This window comes from Delphinapterus leucas, chromosome 5 (assembly GCF_059928025.1).
Source record: "Delphinapterus leucas isolate spDelLeu-1000000601 "Yukka" chromosome 5, BTC_Dleu_Yukka2, whole genome shotgun sequence".
NCBI lineage: Eukaryota > Metazoa > Chordata > Mammalia > Artiodactyla > Monodontidae > Delphinapterus > Delphinapterus leucas.
Window position 1 is genome coordinate 119,028,700 of NC_143133.1, and position 21,997 is coordinate 119,050,696.

The 21,997-nt window shown below is 36.8% G+C and overlaps 1 protein-coding gene across 1 annotated transcript in view; it reads left to right on the forward strand.

Moving 5' to 3' along the window:
• Positions 1–21,997, forward strand: part of EMCN (endomucin) — a 96,491-nt gene that overhangs the window by 15,765 nt on the left and 58,729 nt on the right. The window contains exons 2-3 of the mRNA XM_022582429.2: positions 19,911–20,036; positions 21,606–21,683. Coding sequence (XP_022438137.2) covers positions 19,911–20,036; positions 21,606–21,683 — 204 coding nt within the window. The remainder of the gene's footprint in view (positions 1–19,910; positions 20,037–21,605; positions 21,684–21,997) is intronic.

A 21,997-nucleotide genomic window follows, 5' to 3' on the forward strand; every position in this document is an offset into this window, starting at 1 on the left:
TTGCCTTTGCTCAGGTTTGTCCTCTTGCATTGAGGTAGCCTTTTGTAAGATGTTTCTACCTGGGATTATCTAGTAGTCAGAGGCATTCATCATATTTAATTTGAGTAGTTGATTTGTAAATCTGCCCCACTAGACTGCAGCCTGACCCTTATGTTAGTGTACCTCAAGATCTCTGGTCTCCACCAGGTCCTTACTGTGAGGCTAGGACCTGTCTTCTGAAGTCTAGATTGAAGCTTGCTTTGTATGCTTCTTGGTGTTTCAGATAGGCTGTCATGAGAAGGAGCAGTGTTTAATCCTCCTTAGGACTTTAATTTCATTCAGATTCGACTTTCTCCTATCTCCATCTAACTCAGGGTAAGAGAAGTACTTTAAAAATTTTTTACCATTTTTAAAAACTGTTAAAACATTTATTAAAAGTACTTATAAGCAAAGCCATGTGCTTTGTTTTCTATAAAATCGTTTCAACAAAGTGGCACATCTGACTTTATAATTTAACAATAATGCCATATTTGCTTATTAATTGAGATTTTACAAAGTACTTTTACATACATTATCTCTACAAAACCCTAAAATGCAGGCAAACTGGTATATGTTAACTATTTTCAATTTATAAATAGAGTTTTAAATACTTAAGGGAGTTTAATTAACCAAATATATAAATGGGATTAAATGTTAAAGAGACCCTAAGTGATTGCTAAACTTTCTATATTAATAAGTAGAATAATAACATTTGTAAATTGAACTTAAAAACTTGAGAGAAATAGACTTTTTATTATATGAATTAAAAAAACCCCTGAATATTAACTTCAAAACTAAATTAATCTCTACAAAACCTTTTCTGCACACAAAATATATACTTGGGGACATTAAAAAAAAAAGTAAAAACACACATTTAACAACTTGAAGAATATACTTGCAAAACATATATTAAATATCAGTATCATAAATATAAGATATGTAAGTGAATTATTTGGACTCGTAAGGGAAATAAGTAATTAATTGTATGCCATCACCTAGCACAGTCCTAGAACATAGTAGGCATTCAGTTATCATCTGTGTTAGATGAATGAAAAGGGACTCATTAAATGTTCAATTGTGTGATTTAAGAATTGCATATTTAGAAATTCTGAGGAGAGGATAGTCGCTGTAGATGCAACTAATAAATAAGGATTCATGCAGATACTACAGCTTCAGTTGAACTTTAAAGAAAAAAATTATCCATGTTCTATAAAAGTTTTATTAAATAAAGAAGAGGGAGGAACAACACGAACAAAGCTACAGAGTAGGAAATAAAAACGCCATGCTTAAGGGATAGAAAACCAGATTATCTATTGGGGAGCAATGGGAAATTTGAGTGGGTAGATTCAGATTTTAAACAAAACTTTGAAGTTTCTTCCAGAATACAAAAATTTATTTTTTAAAATGGAATAATCTTTGTACTTGAAAGTAATCTAACAAATTGTAAGTAATGTGGTAGCCAGTCTCCAAGATGGCCTCCAATGATCCTTTCCTCTTGGTATTTCAGCACTTGGGTGGGCCATTCTCACACTTACTTAGGACTGAATTGTGTGAGTCCTGGAAGTCAGTGGAAGTGATGTGTGATTTCCAAAGCTAGGCAGTAAAAGACACATGGCTTCTACCGAGGTCTCTCAGATTACTCTCTCTGAGGGAAGCCAGCCATCGTGTTATGTTGTGAGAACAGAGAGACCCAGTGGAAAATAACTGAGACCTTCCACTGACAGCCAGCACCAACTTGCCAGCAAGGGGAGTGAGCCACCTTGTAAATGGATTTTCCAGACCCATCAAGCCCTGAGCTGACTGCAGAAACTGTGAGAGACAATAAATGATTATTGTTTTAAGACACATGCTTAGGAATAATTTGTTGTGCAGCAATAGATAGCTAATGCAAGTGTCATCACATAAAATTTGAAATACATTTGAGTTTTTGACACTCAGATGAACAGAACGAACATCCTGTATCAAGAGAATTTTTCTAGATTGCAAGGTAAATTCTTTTCTCTTAAACTATATCCACAGTAAATATTCGATTAATATTGGCAACATCCTTGCCTATTAAATTCATAAAGTTGAGAGCCTTAATTTACCATTGAAGAACTGGTGTAGATAGAACTAGAATGATGCTTTATTACCTTTTTTGTGATACTATATTACTACTACCAACAGTAATAAATTTTATAAGCATATAGTTTTTTCTGTTCTTCCAACATAGATAATTAAAAAGTTACACATTCTAATTATGGAAGTTATCATATGGCAGATATATTTTACTAATTAATTTGGTTTATAGTTATCATTTGCATTTCATGATATGCTTACATGAGAATTAATTTGTTAGTGAACTGTATTTGTCCATTTATTTTCTCTGCACATTAGTAAAATAATTACCAAATTTTTTCATCTAATGAAACAAAAAGGTGAAATTTTAGGGTGAAATTTTTAACTTTCATTCACGTATTGGGAAATTAAGTTAAGGAGACAAATAATATTAAAGAAACAAATTTAGAAAGGATTAAATTAGTTTCAGATATTATTCCCTCAGATTAAAGAGTAAGTCATTCCAACTCCTTTTTCTTCTCCTCCTGGAATTCAGTTTACCTCTTTACTCACATAAGTTTCTGTTCTTTGACAATTTTGCTCCTATTTGTTTAAACTGCAGAGATGTAAATTGAATTCATGTTATAATAAAAATCTAACCACTACTGAGCAAAATAGCAATAGTTACTTCTTAGTTGTATAGCACGATCTCGTCACACAGTTCCATTTGCAAGTATAATTTTATAAAATATATTTTATAATATGGTAAGTATCATATTAATTATTCATTTCTTGCTTAGAGTTTCCTTTGCCTTTACACCTTTTTCTGATGTACTTATTTTTACCCTGTTTTACTAAATTTGCACATTTTTTGCATTTGCTCTTTTGTTGTTTACTTTATATTTATTCCTACTAAACTTCGTCCTGTAAATGAATAATAATTTAATTATTTTTATATTGCAAATTTCCTTACTATTATCCAAGATATTAAAAATGCAGCTCAACACACTCTCCTTTAAAAACCTGATTTAGATTCTAACTGGATTATTGTAGGTCATATGGCCCCTTTTTTTTATACAGTTGATCCTTGAACAACATGGGTTTGAACTGTGTGGGTCCACTTATATGTGGATTTTTTTAAATAGTAAATACTACAGTACTATGCAATTGGAGGTTGGTTGAATCCATGGATGCAAAACCTCAAATACAGAGGATAAGGAAGAATTGTGGAGAAGGAGGGCAGACTATAAATTATGTGTAGACTGCACAGAGGGTCAGCACCCCTAGCCCCCATGTTGTTCAAGGATCAACTGTATAACATTTTCTCCACATAGGTATTTGAGACATTAGATAATTATTGATCACCTATTCAGCCCTTAGTTTCTACCTGTATTATCAGTCCCTTAAACAATACTAAGCTTTGGGCTGCTTTGACCCTGATTGTTAAAGAAAGATGGGAATAACGCATAGTGGTATGAGATAAAAAGGGAAGGATAAAAACAGAGTTTGGGCTGACGTTCTGTCATATGGAGAAGCTAAAATTTAGGATATTACAAGGTACTTTAAAACTTACTGAGTGGGGACTTCCCTGGTGGTGTAGTGGTTAAGAATCCGCCGGCCAATGCAGGGGACACGGGTTCAAGCCCTGGTCCAGGAAGATCCCACATGCCACGGAGTAACTAAACCCATGTGCCACAACTACCTAGCCTGTGCCCTAGAGCCTGTGAGCCACAACTACTGAGCCCACAAGCCACAACAACTGAAGTCCATGCACCTAGAGCTCCATGAGAAGAGAAGCCACTGCAACAAGAAAAGCCACTGCAATGAGAAGCCCGCAGACTGCAATGAAGAGTAGCCCCTGCTCACCACAACTAGAGAAAGCCCATGCGCAGCAACGAAGACCCAACACAGCCAAAAATAAATAAATAAATAAAAAAAAGACTTACTGAGTGGCCTTAAAAGGCTCTCACCTAAAGCAGTATTTCCAGGGTGTGTAATGGGTACAACTGGTTGTACTTGAGATAATTTTAGGCATAAATGGAATTAAACAACATTGACTCAAATCTCTATGATACTTACAGTTATACAAGTGTATGTTTGGTGTTATGTCTTACTCTGCTGTAACACTCATTAATTTCACTTTTCAACATAGGGAGAGCAGGACTCAAGCATGGAACCATCATAGTCAATGATATCTTTATAGAATATGAATTTTGTCATAGTATTTATTTATTTATTTATTTGCGGTACGCGGGCCTCTCACTGTTGTGGCCTCTCTCGTTGCGGAGCACAGGCTCTCGACAGGCAGGCTCAGCAGCCATGGCTCACGGGCCCAGCCGCTCCGCGGCATGTGGGATCCTCCCGGACCGGGGCACGAACCCGTGTCCCCTGCATCGGCAGGCGGACTCTCAACCACTGCACCACCAGGGAAGCCCCCATAGTATTTATTTTTATAGTTAATTTTTTAAGTGAGTTGATTTTAAGAAAAAGAGTAAGGAACCAATAGCAGATAGAGTAGAGAATATGAATAAACTCATAAAACTTGTACAGGAGTGAATGAAATTTTGGACACACTTTACTAGAGATTAAACCTTAGGAGGCTGCTATAACCAAATATGGCGTTTCCTTTTGCCAGCTTTTCTTTGCTCACTAGGAAGTTGCTAAAATGCACAAGAGTTTTAAAGACACTTTTATAGTTGGTAAGTGACTCTTCTGAATTTTAACAAACATATTTCACTTCAACCTTTATCACCCAGGAGAATAGGAAGTGTAATGCTTTCAAATGTTACAGAAGTCTCACTAGAAATAAGAAAAATGCCCAAAACATAGAAAATTCCCCATAAATTCTTCCCAGATTTTAAAGTGACCCATATATCAGAAAAAAATCATAAATCCAAGTTTATGCAGCATTCAACACTGTTGAGTTCACAAAAAAAGCAGAGAAATGTTTACAAATAGTAATAAAGCATAAAGGAATAATGATTCAGCAACAAATTTAAACTCAGAAATTTTATTTCAGTATGAAGTTTCAATAGTAGATCATACGTTCAATATAAATTCAACCCAAGTTTGTATTTTCTATTTTTAGTTTAAAGTGATAGATTAATTAAAATAGTTTGAAGATTCTGGCTATTCTGGTAAAACTTATATTTAGCATATAATAAACAGTTAATAAACACCTATTATCAAGCACTAGTAATGGGAGATACACAGATAAATGTTAATGCTATTAGAATTGCTTGAAAATTGATTATTCTGGTATATTTTACATAATGATTCTAAACTAATAAAAATGTTTAGTTATCACTAATCAGTAGAGAAATGCAAACCAAAACTGCAATGAGTTATCACCTCACACCGGTCAGAATGGCCATCATAAAAAATCTACAAACAATAAATGCTGGAGAGGGTGTGGAGAAAAGGGAACCCTCTTGCACTGTTGGTAGGAATGTAAATTGATACAGCCACTATGGAGAACAGTATGGAGGTTCCTTAAAAAACTAAAAATAGGGGCTTCCCTGGTGGCGCAGTGGTTGAGAGTCCGCCTGCCGATGCAAGGGACACGGGTTTGTGCCCCGGTCTGGGAAGATCCCACATGCCGCGGAGCGGCTGGACCCCTGAGCCATGGCCGCTGAGCCTGCGCGTCCGGACCCTGTGTTCCGCAACGGGAGAGGCCACAACAGTGAGAGGCCCGCATACCGCAAACAACAACAACAACAACAACAAAAAACTAAAAATAGAACTACCATACGACCCAGAAATCCCACTATTGGGCATATACCCTGAGAAAACCATAATTCAAAAAGAGTCATGTACCACAATGATCATTGAAGCACTATTTACAATAGCCAGGACATGGAAGCAGCCTAAGTGTCCATCGACAGATGAATGGATAAAGAAGATGTGGCACATACATACAATGGAATATTACTCATCCATAAAAAGATGAAATTGAGTTATTTGTAGTGAGGTGGATGGACCTAGAGTCTGTCCTACAGAGTGAAGTAAGTCAGAAAGAGAAAAACAAATACCCTATGCTAACACATATATATGGAATCTAAAAAAAAAAAAAAAAGGTCCTCATGAACCTAGGGGCAGGAAAGGAATAAAGACCCAGACACAGAGAATGGACTTGAGGCCATGGAAAGGGGGAAGGGTAAGCTGGGATGAAATGAGAGAGTAGCATTGACATATATACACTACCAAATGTAAAATAGATAGCTAGTGGGAAGCAGCCGCATAGCACAGGGAGGTCAGCTCAGTGCTTTGTGACCACCTAGAGGGGTGGGATAGGGAGAGTGGGAGGGAGGGAGACGCAAGAGGGAGGAGATATGGGGATATATGTATATGTATAGCTCATTCACTTTGTTATAAAGCAGAAACTAACACACCATTGTAAAGCAATTATACTATAATAAAGACGTTAAAAAATGTTTAGTTATACAGAGCACCATGCTTCTTAGGCATACTGGATAAAAGAAACTAAGTATGTATCAATAATAATGCGAGATTACATCTATTGGTTTTCTCTCATTAATATTGCTGTTAGGAAAGTAAATTTAATTGTTCTGGCATGAATTCATCTTCAAAACCAGAAAAATCAGTTTACAGATAAATGTCAACTGCGATCTAATGGTAACCTTCACACTTAGAAAACACTTTATTACTTAATAATGGTGGTATCTCAGATTTAAGTAATTATCGCTGCTGCATTGAAGTGCTTGTCCTATAGCTCCGTAGTCTATTTGTTCTGATTACCCATCCTGCCATATTTGTGAAGCAAACAATTTATAGCCAACTCTGGAATAATTTGCTATAGAGCAAATTTACAATTATCTTCTGCAGCAAGCACGTAACTGTGACTCAGCCAATTTGATTCTGAGTCTGGTAAACAGCGTTTAATAAAATAAAAATAATTTTATATAATTCAGATAGCTCCTGGATATCTCCACCTTTAATGTAAAAACATGTTCAGATTATAGACTTACTTGCTGCTCTGGGAAAAAGCCCAATGCAGCCCATTTCTTCAAATCTTTCGTGGTGGAGGGAGGATTGAGTTCTCATGTTCACCTTTCTTTCCACCTTCTTGCATCCTTCAAATTCTGTACTCCACTTGGCTTCTTGTGACATTTTCTTTAACTTTGCACTGGCAACAACCAAAATGTAGTTCTCCTTTCTTTCCTGCATGCCCAGAAAGATCCACTTAACTAAAGTCTTGCTGGGTATTTGCGGACTGCATGTGGAATAGGTGACTTTACCGAAGGAAGGGAGGTTTTACAACAGAGTGGTGCAAAGTTAAGAATGTGTTTTAGGTATCTCCGTTCTTGAAAGTCTTTTGGATGCTTTACCTTCTTTCTTGGTCTATTCTCTCTCCTCCTCCCCCATATCTTCTGCTCTCTTACCCTCAAGGGTAAAAAATAACAGATCATTTCCATTTTCTTGGGCAGAACAATTCAGTTCTCTCGAGCTCTTTATCTTACATTTCTTATAGTTTTGGACATCCTTTTGAATTTCCAAAATCACTCTGACAAGTGTACACCTGACTGTTTGCTCTTAGATAAGAACAAATTTTCCATCCTAGTCGTCATCTTGGCATTTGGGAAGGGATTTTGGAATGGTTCTTTCTTCTAGTTAAATTTGAATGATATTATGCGAGAGGGCACTACTTTTAAATGATGAGGCAAATTTGAGTTGATTGAGAAATAAAAGTATACAGTCATCTTTCTCTTTAAATATGGATTTCCTGATTTCTTCCATTGTCAGCAGAGCTGAATGTATCAGAAAGATACTTTCCAACCAGGTTTGAAAACATATTCTGTAAACATGTCTGTTGCCTACTATTAAATAACAAAAATCTGTTGCAATGTTCAGTGTAAGCTCTTTCTTTTTCCAAAGGCTGCATCTGTCCCACAACACGCAGAGTTATTTTTAAATGTGTTAGATTTAATTAACCCATCACAAGTGACTCTTTGATGGCATCCTAAAGGTATGTTCAAAATATTTTTAATTTGGAAAATATACTATATAAAAGCTAGTCTCCAAAATCAGAAAGTAGACACCATGACTTCTTCTCTGTTCTTATTTAAATACATGATAGGCTTCTACTGGGCATGTGGTTCCATCTGAGCAAAACTGAGCAGTTTTTCCATCTCCAGTGTGGAGAAACCGATTCACAGAAAGAAAAAGTATGCTTTTATTCTAGCACTTAGAGCCGGCACATATTGGAAACAAAGAGCTATAAATCCCCTTCTCTGTAAGTCGCTGCTTGTTTGTTTCTAATTAAAAAGTATGAGTCATGGGTGTTTAAAGACTGACCCTAATTATTTGCAGGGAATGGATAAGACAAGATATCAAATTCCGGCTCAGTTTGTGATGCTATATAAAGTCATCAGTCAAATAAACAAAATTGTACTGTTATTGACATACTAAGATCCACAAAGGAGTGGTCCCCCAATGTTTTGAAGATAAGTACCTCATTTACATGGAAATTGTGAACCCCTTCCCAGTAAGATAATAATTGCACCCACTAATTGAGAAGACAATGCTGCTAAATATTTAGCAATTTTTAAACATTTGTATTTCATTAATCACAATAGAAACTATATAAATTTTAAAATGGTAGCATATATGTGTGAATCATTTTTTTTCAATATGCAGACAATATTTACTTTGAATATAGATTCAGCGATCCCTGGTTGAAACTCTGTAGATCCCAATAGTACTATGCCCACCACATGGTAGCAACCATGGACCTATGGAACAGCAACATGGAAAGCCTCTTTCTTCTACTACATGAAACTGACTTTCATGTTTTCTTTATTCTATCCTGGAATCTTTCTGTTCCATTATTATAATCACAGTTTCTTAAAAGAAATGGTATAAGGATATCAGAAAAAGATAATACTAAAAATAATTTATAAAATCTGGCAAAGTTGTTGTCCAAGTTAGGATGTAATTGGGAGAATCAGGTTATGATTTAGGGAGGAGCTTACGTTTTATTTAGAAAGACTTTACTAGCTTGAACTTACTGTGTTGGACATGGCACTGTAAATAGTTAATCAAGTATTTAGGGACAGTATAAGCAAGAAACATCAATTTGTCTGACCTATTGGTAGAGCTCTAAAATGTATCTCATGTCATTGACTTTTTTTTTTTTTTTTTTGGTACGCGGGACTCTCACTGTTGTGGCCTCTCCCGTTGCGGAGCACAGGCTCCGGACGCGCAGGCTCAGCGGCCATGGCTCACGGGCCCAGCCGCTCTGCGGCACGTGGGATCTTCCCGGACTGGGGCCCAAACCCATGTCCCCTGCATCGGCAGGCGGACTCTCAACCACTGCGCCACCAGGGAAGCCCGTCATCGACTTTTTAATCAGGATAAATTCAAGTGTAACCTAGATGTTAGCTGCATCTCTCAAGCTTTTATATATATTAATGTTTTGCTCTGCACAGAAACCCTATGTTTCTATAATTTTAAAAACAGAGGCTAAAGAGATTAAGTAATTTGCATAAGGTCACATAGCTGGTAAATTGTGGAGACCTGCGGTCACCTACTTCCTACACTACACTGCCCCTTGTTTTATTCTGTGCTAAGATATTTTTTTCATTTATTTAGTGTCTTTTCTTGCATTCACAGAAGACCCTGAATATATATGCTAAAAATAATTTGATGCAAATGAAATAAAGAAGGCAAAATAGTTATTTGATGGATCAATGTAAATTAATTGGTGATTTTGCTGTAAAAGTGAGACTGAACAATAATATATTCACTATATCACTGTTGCTTTACCCCAAAACAAGAAAGGAAAAAAAAATTTTTTTATCATTTCCCTAAATCCAGAACTAACAAATAAAGGACACTGAAAAAAATCATGTCTTAGAAAGCCCTTCATAAATTTTCTGAGTCATATGATATTACAATAAAAGTTGACTTTCTTACTTTAAAATTTTTTAATAAAGTTGTTTCACACTAATATTCTATTGATGAACAAGATAAGATATAACTCTGAGTGAAGAGATTTTCCTCTGTTTTATTTAATAATCCCTGATGGATGATGTGACTGGTCCACAAAAACAAAAAAGGTGGAGGTACTACTGATGACAAATGCTTTCTACTTTCAGTAATTTACCTTAATTAGTTTCATTTGTTTTCATAATTATTAGCAACAATATGAGAAAAACAGTTGTGCTCTAAAGTACTCTAAATAATACCGAATAGTAGCACAGAAATACTGCAACCACAAACGTGACATTGCAGTTCTAAGACTAGCCAATGTGGAGGAAAAGCACATGAAAGATGGGATTAGAACATCTGAGTGTAAACAAGGCTCTAACATCTTCCGCTGCTGCAGAAGGTAATTGTAACTGTGACTCTTGGCAAGTCACAATCAGACCTCAGTTTCTTCATCTATGAAATGAAGATAACAGTATTGTCTGTTCTACTGTTCTATGAAATTGTTAAAATCAAATGATGTCAGTGAAAGCAATTATTGTTACACATGTTTGCATTCTTGGAATGTCTGTCATTTATAAAGTTTTTTGTCACTTCAAAGAATTCTTTTTAGGGCAAGAAAAGATTGTCTTTGACTTTTCAGAAGATAGAAATAACATTTTGTCCTTTTATTTTACCCCTTAATAACTGAAATTACCATCTTTCAACAGATACAAATTAAAAAGCATTTAAAATCAGAGAGTTCTTCTTTACACTTAGGGAAGACAAAAATAGAGTAGATGAGGTGATAAATATGACATCTCAAAGTCAGCCAAATATCATTTTCTAGCTTCAAATGCAATACTGTAGACTTTTTTACAAACTCAGCTGTCACTCATTAAGTGTAGACATGAACACACACACACACACAGACCTACACATACACATTGCTGAGAAGGAGCTGTCTAGCTTATTGTATATGAGCTCTATTCATTCACGTAGATGCTAGTTTACCTATATAAAATATTTCATCATTTGTTCTGCTATGTAAAAGAAAAGTTTCAGGCCTCCCTGGTGGCGCAGTGGTTGAGAGTCCACCTGCCGATGCAAGGGACACGGGTTCGTGCCCCGGTCCAGGAGGATCCCACATGCCGCAGAGCGGCTGGGTCCGTGAGCCATGGCCGCTGAGCCTGCGCGTCCGGAGCCTGTGCTCCGCAGCGGGAGAGGCCACAACAGTGAGAGGCCCGCATACCACACACACACACAAAAAAGTTTCAACACAAAGTATTCCAAATACCTATTCCAAACTTTGTCTTTCACATTTTCTCTATTTCTCGGTAGACTAACACCCTAAAGGGAAATACATTTTGTCCAGGTAACATTATCAGATTGCAAATAAACATAATCATTTTCTCCCTTGTAATACAGAATGCCTTTTGGGGCTTAGATTTCTCCCAGGTGATGAGTTTATAACTCTATAAAGTCTTTGTATATATCTGCTAAAGTACAAGCCTCCTTCTTGGTATGTAGAAATGCAACTTATGCTCAATTATTTGCCATAATGGATATTTACATTGTAATTTAATCTTACAGGTAATATAATTTTACAGTTGAAGAGATTTTGTTCAACAGACACTTTTCATAGAGAGGAAACTGAGGCCCCAAGTGGTGAAGTGGCTCACACAGCTACATAATTAGTTGATGTCACAATTGCCAAGGCTGTGTGTCCTTCCACCTCCCGTGGTGTCATTTCGTGTGTGTCAATCACTCTTCTAATGTCACTGCTAGTGGAAAGTGTCTAGTGAGACCTTCCCTGTTCCTGAAGAAATGCCAGGAGAGCCTGTAGTGAAGACCCAGGATTTCAAGTGGCGACATTCTAAGCTCAGAGGAAAGCTGGGGGCGCCATTAGAGAGAGAAGAGGACCACCTTCTCCTCCGTTATCACTGCCCCTGTGTGGAGCCCAGACAAGGGACAGAGCAGTGCTGTTCCTCCCAGGACTGAGAGGGCCCTTGATTGATCCCCTTCCTGAGACAAGCCCAAGAGACTTGCTTGTAAGGTTTGCTGGTGCCGACAAGAACCTGCAAAGCCTAAGCATCTTGTTTCCTGGGAAGATGCTTTTTGAGCCACAGAATCACAGCTCCTCTCTGGGGTCAGAGCAGAGCATGGTAGGAGGGATCTGGGGATGGTTGATCTAAGAGCCCAGGAGTATGGCCAGGTCACTCCTTTCCCCTAATACTCCCACTCCTATAAATATTAAATATAACCTTTGCTTTTTTATACCTCAAAGAGCTGAAACTTTCCAAACCTGATACAGTATACAAAAAGTCCCCTTATAATAGAGTCCACAATCTCAAATATCTTGTTATTATGCAACCTGAGTTTTAAAGAATCACAATTATTTTGTGAAGGAAAAATACCTGCATTGCCCCATAATTCCAAACCTGACACGTGGGTGAGTGGAGGAAACTTGCCTTGGGAGGCTCCACCTGTGTGTCAGCCAGAACACCCTGGATTCTCAGGTCCATTTTGCAGATATTGCTTTCTGTTTAAGAAACTCGCCAATGTACTGCTGCCTTCCCGTTCTCCCCAGAGGGGCCAGGTGGCTGAGACACCTGTCCATGCTCGAGCCTGCCAGGCCTGGCACTCCTTCCCCACCTCACAGATGGCTGGCAACCCGAGGAGATTCGTCTTTAAGGCATAGCTCTCTCCCACTTACCTGCATATTTTCCTCTCTGTGAGAGATGAGATCTTCTTCTTTTTCTTTTTATTTTTTTAACATCTTTATTGGAGTATAATTGCTTTACAATGTTGCATTAGTTTCTGCTGTATAACAAAGTGAATCAGCTATACGTATACATATATCCCCATATCCCCTCCCTCTTGCGTCTCCCTCCCACCCTCCCTATCACACCCCTCTAGGTGGTCACAAAACACCAAGCTGATCTCCCTGTGCTATGCGGCTGCTTCCCACTAGCTATCTATTTTACATTTGGTAGTGTATATATATGTACATGCCACTCTCTCACTTCGTCCCAGCTTACCCTTCCCCCTCCCCGTGTCCTCAAGTCCATTCTCTACATCTTCGTCTTTATTCTAACTTATCCCCCAAATTCATTCCACCTAGGAAAGGTAAGCATTCTAAAACCTTTTGTGCTCACTACAGTATTTTGTCAGCCTTAATCAAAAAAGTAAACTTCAAATCCTTTTTTTTTTTTTGAGTTGCCACTAGCTCTGATGTTTTCATTGAAAATTAAATTTTTCTGTTTTCCTCTCCCCAAAGATTCTATTTTTAAGTGTCTAATATCCCCAAGGCCCCATTTCAGGCCTTATGTTATATAGCCTCTGTTTTATTTGGCACTATTGTCTTTGCCCTTCTCTTTGAATATCCTTTCTTCTTTTTCTACCATGAAGCATGATTTTTCTTTCCTTCTTGTGCTCATTTATCTGATTCCTTTTGAAATCTGTTCCACGGAGAAAATGATTCTCATTATCCTAGACACATAGACATCACCTTACTTTGATTTCATTTGTATAGAATGAGCTATGCATAGCATTAATTATACAGCACCATTTTTATATGGCACCTTAGCATAACCTTATAGGTGTTTCATGCATGTATAGCTTGAGTATCAAAATAAAGTCTAAGATCCTCTAGGAAAAACATATTTTTAATTTTTGCTTAGGTCTTATTGAAATAGATGCTTAGTAAATGTTTATTGAGGTATGTTACTCATTGGCTAGTAGTTTACTTATACATTTCATATAAGATATCATGAAATTTTTAGATCAATGCAAGTAGAAGTCATCAGGAATACATCATCACGTAATAATTGTTGTTTTATTTTAATTGAGGAAAAAAATTAACTTCATTTAATGTGGTTGGCAATGAACCAAAGTGACCTGTGCTGTATAAAAGAGCAAGGATCACCATTAATGGAAAAACGTGTTGCTATGACGCTGATAATCAAGAGGAGTTGGTGCCTTGTCTTTCACAAAGGCTCTCTTTTGATGGGAATATAGAAAGTGGTATCATATTTCATTTATTTATTTTTATTATATTACTATAGAAATATATTTTACTTATATATAAAATTTGTATATTATACTATGTAATTAACATTTTAATATATTTTTAATGGGTGAGGAAAAATTGAAATTTTCCACTTAAACTCTGCTAATTCTTTGCTACTTCTTTTCTGACAAAGAAGATATAGGGTATATGTTGAACAAAAATTATAATTCTAGCAACTACTGACAAAGTACTACGAAAAAGGACCTTCTCACTATTTATAATACCCCAATTTGTGCATTGCCATCACATACAAACGTTAAGAAGTGGATCTCTATTCACTATAAGCCATGATACATAGGGGAGAAGCAACCACAAATGACAACTGAAAATTGACAATTACTTTATTTCAAGATAAAATCTGTATAAAGCTCCTAAAAGCCTAAGGGGTGGCATATATGGGAGATGGCATTGCATGAAGACAATATGAAATAGTAGAAATAGTATGTTGTAAGCTATTGAAACATAAAATTAGCTACTTTACCATCAATTCCATAGAGCAGCTGATCTAGGTGATGAGATTATTACCTAATAATGGTACTTTGAAGGTTTATAAGACCATTTAGTAGTTAGCATTTTGAATTTACTGTAATTATATATTTCTAAAGAAACCGTTCTTCTGTTTCCTTAAAGAACTTAAAACCTTCTTCTGAAATTGTGTTTATGGTTAAAACTAGCAAAGTAAATATTTTCAAAGGGAAACTTCAGCACTGTCTCTGCCACAGTTGCATTCCATGTACCCAAATGGTAGAATTAGAAAAAAAATCAACTTTTTACTAATTGGTGCTATGATCTTTTGAAACTACCTTAAACTCATACATTTTCTAAGCTATAAAATGTAGGACTTCTATTACATTAAGATCTTTTTGAAAAGTTCTTTCCAGATCTCAAGTTCTAGAATTCTAAGTTACTGTCACACAGTGTTTGTGTTGATCTAGAAGAAGCAAGATCAATCTTCTTTAGTAGTGGATTTTCAGTGGACTTTAGAAACAGAATTGGTAGGGAAAAAGAAAGCTGGAGAAGCAATTGCTCCTTATGAGGATGGATGAAATTCTAACTCTTAGAGACTATTCATGAGTTACCTCTAAATGTAATTAAAAAGCATGTCTGAGAAGACTGGAGTCGATGACTTGATCATTTGAAAACAGGAGAAAGTATGAATCTTGGTTTCTAGCCATAAACTGAATTCTCAAAGTTCTTATGATTTTTATAATTAAAATAGTTATTTTATTAAAATCCCAATAATGCTTCATCCTTTCATAGCGTAGGAAACTGGTGCTATGGCATCCCTTGTGCTCTCTCAGTTGGAGTGTATGGATATAGGGTAGAGTCAGGATGAAATGCCATCTGTTTCTCCCAAAAGCAGCACTATCTGGTTTGGCACAAGCAAAGCTGGGAAGCACAGGTCTCCTTGTTAAATTATTATTTAATCACTTTGGAGATAAAGAGAGGGGAAATGCTACCTCACAGTGTCCTATGAAAACACTTCAGAATTAACCATTTTCCTCAATGGTTTATTATGACATCAAATCAGACCTAGAAGAGATTTACAGATAATACAGTAAAAGCATAATTGATGGTTACTTGAATCCTGGTCAATAAAACGTTCAACAGTGGTAGTTACAGGGAATAATTCTTTTCCACCGTATGAGGAGAGAAAGTTTCTATTTGCAGAATTTTTTTAAACTCACTAAATCTCTATTTTTATTTTTCAATTATAAATAGTTTTAAAAGATTGGAAATATTTTAAAGCTTTCAGTCTACTATGGAAACATTTTATATGTGTGTTTATGTATAGGTACACGACAGTATGAATGCTTGTTATTAAAAAAGAAAAAAAACAGTGAGGTGTTTTGTCTGTTTCCTCATCCTAGGCACGTAGAGGTAAAACATCGGTGCATCTAGTCACTTCCACATTTTTAATATCACACTCCGTCAAAGGCAGAAAGCAGGTGGGGCGGGGGTATGTGGCTTGGCATGGAGCCACCTTCCCATGGCCAGATGTGTGATGCTTCAGGGTATCTTCTCCGGAGTCAAAGGTGTCTGGATTCAAATTCCAACTGTATTACTTCCTATAATATGGACAAGTTGCTTACCATTTTTGATCCTCTTCTGTAAAATGGTGATCTAAGCGTATAAACATTGTAGGGTCTTAGAATTAAATGATATAATCCATGGAAACTATTCACATACTACCTGGCGCATAGTGACGCTCAGTATTCTTAGGGGTTGTTTGTCAGTCCTTGCCAAAAGAGGGAATACTCTCTGTTGAACAATCTGAAGAACTAGTAATGGAGACATTGATGAGTGCTAATGGATTAAGGTTTTACTCAGGGAAATCCGTGGCCAAATGTGTAGAAGGGCGGTAAGGAGGAGAAGCCTTACAGCACATTTCAACCTTACCACATAAGTAGCTAGAAATGTGTCTTGTTGTAGTTTGCCTCAAGTCATTGTATGGATGAGAACTCACTGATCTCACATGATGACATCAAGAGGGCCGACCACATTGGTAAACATAAAAATGGCGGCTTTCAATTCTGTTCCACTGGTATCTTCTCATTCTCTGCCCCACTTATTTCCCCATTGTGTTTCCTACGGTTGAATTTCCATTTGGTCACTTCATATGTCTCCCCACAGACTCGTAGATAAAGTCCCAAGTCTCTGGCTTGGTGTTCAAAGTCCTTTACAATCTGGTCTCCAGAATTTTACCAGACACATCCACCATGTCCTGTCGTAGTACACAGCAATACAGCCAAACAGAGCTCTTTGCAGTGCCCTCAAATATGTCTCACTCTCCCACTTCAGACCTTTACTCATGCTCTTTCCTCTTCCTGTGTCACCATATTACTCACTCTTCAAGCTCCAGCTCCTATGTCAACTCTCTCATGAAGTATTCCTTGCTCATGCCAGCAGGGTGGTCATTTTTTTTTTTTTTTTTTTAAATTTTGCGGTACGTGGGCCTCTCACTGTTGTGGCCTCTCCCACTGCGGAGCACAGGCTCCGGACGCGCAGGCTCAGCGGCCATGGCTCACGGGCCCAGCTGCTCCGCGACATGTGGGATCTTTCTGGACCGGGGCATGAACCCATGTCCCCTGCATCGGCAGGCGGACTCTCAACCACTGTGCCACCAGGGAAGCCCAGGGTGATCATTTTTTATCTTATAAATTCTTGCCCCAACTTTTTCTTGTCCCACAGTTTTCACATTTTTAGCTGGAATCACAGTAAGAGATACATTTTGCATTAACACACATTTCATTCTCAAACACACACACACACAATGCTAAACAAAAGCTTCATGAAACAATACTTACCCTCATTATTTGCAGTATTAATCTAATATTGCCTCTTTTCTCTTTCATTTGGAAAAAAAAAGCTCTGGCTGCAATGTATTAAATAGACTTAAATTACTCTTTAATTGTATCATAATCTGAAGTTTGAAAAACACTGGTCTACACAACTCATACAGAATATTCTTTATTATTTATTGTGTATAGGCATTATGTTCCCTACCAGATTAAAAGCTACTCAAGGGTGATACTATGTGGTGCAACATAGAGTCTTTTGCAGTATCTAATCATGCTTTTCATATTAGTTCCCCAATAAGTATGTGTGGAAGCAAAAAAGGAAAGAAAAAAGTAAGGGAGGGAGGAAAGAAATATGAAAAATATCTCTGGAGTTGTTGATTATACTCAGAAATTAAGGTTGTTGCTATTTAGCAAGTCAACAGAGAGAGATCATTCAAGTTATTTACTGATGAAATTTCCAGTCCATGGGGGTATATGCCTCTTCAAATAACTTCTTCTTCAATCTCAGTTTAAACTTAGAAATTAATGTTACCTCATGGACTCTAGGACAGAAAGAAAAATAGTGAGAACAAAATGACTAATAGAGAAAAGGTAACCTCATACACGCTGTGTTCCTTTTCTCTGCTGAGTATTGAGGGGAAGGAGAGGATGGGAGTAAGACCAAGGGTGTGAAGTGTTTCTCCAGAGGTGAAAAAAGCTTTTGACTTGATTTCGGTAAAGCCCTTGAAAAAGCAGTTCTGTCATTCCTGTATGTGCGGAACACATCGGTATGTGCTGCATACATCAAGCAATTTCTGTGAGCTGTCTGTAAACAAAGTCAGCGCTAAGCACAAACACTCCCAAGGCCCTCAAGTCTATCAAATAAAACAGGAAGTACACTCTATCTCATGACATCTCAAATATTGCTTTTCAATGACTTGAAAGATTTTTGGTTTTTTTTCCTCAGATTCAAAGAGGAAAATTTTGGATGAAATTTAAATTTGAGAAGTCATACAAATGACATACAATTACTGTAATGACATACTCAGTTTGACTGGGATTTGAACATGAGTCTTTGTTATTCAAAGTCCATCCTCTCAACTACCTGCTGTACTGACTCTGTATACAACTGACCCTTAAATAGCATGAGTTTGTACTGCGTGGGTCCACTTATACACAGATTTTTTTCAATAGTAAATACTACAGTGCTAAAATCTGAAGTTGTTTGAATCTTTGGATGCAGAGAAACCTCGGATAGGAAGGGCCACATATAAGTTATACTTGGATTTTCTATCGCATGGAAGGTAGACGCCCCTAACCCCCAAGTTGTTAAAGGGTCAACTGTTCTGTATACAAAGTAACAACATAAAAATAGTGCCTTCCATGAACAGGAATATTTTTTCCACATCCTTTGTAAACATCTGTTTGCTGTTTTTTGATCTGCAACATAACAGTAAGTATACAGAGACAAGTCCAACAAATGCAGGATTAAAAAAGTATATAAATGCCAATAAGTTACAATAATATTATATGAAACAAATCTTTCCATAGATCACTGAGAATTAAATCCTACATACTTTACTTTTAAAAAATAACATTGCAATGGAAGTTTTAAGAATTATTGTAAGATATTGGCTTTCTATTGCCAAAAAATAATTATTAAAAATAAATATAGGGCTTCCCAGGTGGCGCAGTGGTTGAGAGCCCGCCTGCCGATGCAGGGGACACGGGTTTGTACCCCGGTCCGGGAAGATCCCACATGCCGCAGAGCGGCTGGGCCCGTGAGCCATGGCCGCTGAGCCTGCGCGTCCGGAGCCTGTGCTCCGCAACGGGAGACGCCACAACAGTGAGAGGCCCGCGTACTGAAAAAAAAAAAAAATATATATATATATATATACATATATATATATATATACACATATATATATATGTATATAAAATATACATAACAACGTATTGTCTTCACTTCTGTGCCTTTGAGAGAAATAAGTCATTTGAAAAGGCAGATTTATGGTGGCTCTATTCCCAAGAATGTAGGCTTGTTGCAATTGTTGAATTTCTTTAAAATTTATTGTCTCTTTAGAATATATATGTAGTATATGGAGAGAGAGAGAGAAATGCTATGTACCAAAAAAGAGATGCACTAATACTGAGATTTTAGTATTTAGTAACTTTAACATGCTCTAAAACATTCAGTAAAATATCACTGCCCAGAGAATGCCTATTTAATGATTTCATCGGACAATGTTAGTTTAGTTGGATTAAAAATATTGTTCAGCTTCAAACTCATACATTTATTCCTCACTAGTTTTGTCAGATATTATTTTGTTTCAGAACCACAGACTGATTCTGCCAACCATCTTAAAAATTCACGCCATTGGTGAGAAGCAGATGGAGTTAGTGAATGAATACAGAAATCAAGGCTGAATTCATTACAATTAGAAAATTAATTCCAAAACCATACCCGATGCAGTAGTATACATACAGTTTACTTTGTTTAAATATACTAGGCTGTTGATTGGCAAAATAAATGTAAATTTTAATGCAACTGTTTTAACACAATTTACTTTTTTCAGAAGTCAAAGATACAGCCACTCCTGTATTATCATCAACTTCTGCAACAAAAACGTCTGTGCCAACATCAAACACAACGTCATCACCAAATGTTGCAGAGAAATCAACAGTTGAAATATCTGCTAAAGGTAGGATTAACTCTTCATGACACTTACTTTAACAAATTAAATTAGTAGCACCCATATAAATTAATCATAGGAAAATAATTTGGGAATCTCATATCTGTGTTATGAAGGTCTAGGTTATTTCACTATTTTGAAACTCATGTGTTATTTTGGGTTGAATACAGAACCGTGAGATCACAGTGGGCTTCTTCGATGATATCGCTTTGGGTCACTTCCTGTTTGGGAATGATCCTATTGTGATGGTTACATATACAAAGTTTATTTTTAGAGAAGAAAAATTGTCATTTCTCAGTCATAAAAATATCTTTCTAAATATTCCGGTTCCCTACTTAAGCAGCACAGCTCACAAGGTGAAACTGTATTAATAACAGAGCTGCTTGTATATTTTGGAGATTAATCCTTTGTCAGTTGCTTCCTTTGTCAGTTGCTTTGCTTGCATAGCACAGGGAGATCAGCTGGATGCTTTGTGACAATTTAGAGGGGTGGGATAGCGAGGGTGGGAGGGAGGCTCACGAGGGAGAGGATATGGGGATGTCTGTATACATATAGCTGATTCACTTTGTTGTACAGCAGAAACTAAACACAACATTGTAAATCAATTATACTCCAATAAAGATATAAAAAAATAAAGTACTAGGTAAACTGTGCAGAGCCAAATATCTCCTCCCTCAAACACAGCATGTGTATATATAAGAACCAAGATGTTATGAATGTCACATAGTAAAAATAGAACCCTTGCCCTAATCACAAAAGGACATTCTAACATGTTTTAAGAGAAAAGGGAATGCTACCATGAGTAGCAAATCAGTAAGTTGTGTTCACTACTTAAAGCAGATCTTTATCCTTTTGTTGGTCCCCCTGTCCTGTATGAGTGCCATCTTATCTGAAACAACATTTACTACATGCTCACTCTATGCCAGGAATTATTCTTCATACGACGAAGATTAAAAAGATGACTAAGGGCCAGTCGGAGCATGCGGCAACTGCGGGGAGCGGGGGGAGGGGCATGGGAAAAAAGAGGTGACTAAGGGTTAGGTACCTCAGACGCCTAGGAGAGGGCTTTGTACAGAGTGGGAAATCAATGAATTGTTTCATAAATGAAAAAAATTAATTAATTACAGGAGTTTGCAAGTTCCTTTATTATTTATGTTTATTGGAAGTTTCAAAGCCACAACTAAATCAACAAAATGAAATCTTATTTTGGGAAAAAAAGGCACATTACTCCTAGGTCCTATTGACCAGGTAATTTTTCCCACTGGGAAAAATAAAATGATTTTAAATAATTCACTTTTAAAGAGACCTAAGTAACAATCTGCAGTAGAAATTTGCTTTTGGGACCTCTCATACAAAAGTGTGTGTGTGTGTGTGTGTGTTTATCGGGCCACCCAAGCATTCAGTACTTACATTCCTCACCTTGGACAAAAGAAGCTGGAAAATGGAAAAATAAAGATAGACAAAGGTTTACCCAGTACCTATAGAAGGCTTTTAATTCACCTTCAGATTTGACTTACTTTTCTTTACTCCATGACAGGTGAGATGAAATTGTAATTAATAATAATGTCATCTCTCTAGGAGCTACCAGCAAGGAACCCTTAGAAACATCTCTGCTGTCAACACTGTCTTCAGTAACCACAGCAGTTAATGGTGAAGGTGAGTAATGTATCTGCTTTGTCACCATTTTTCTTTTATGTATATCATCACATACCATACCATAATAGTCACCCTTTTAAAGTATTCAATTAAGTGGGTTTTAGCATATTCACAAGCTTCTGCACACATCTGGGACATCTTCATCACCCCCAAAAGAAACCCTACATCTATTACCAATCACTCCCCCACCCTTCCTCTAACCCCTGGCAACCACTACTTTCTGTTTCTATAAATTTACCTATTCTAGAAATTTCATATAAATGGAATCATATGATATATGATCTTTTGTGTCTGGCTTCTTTCACTTAGCATAA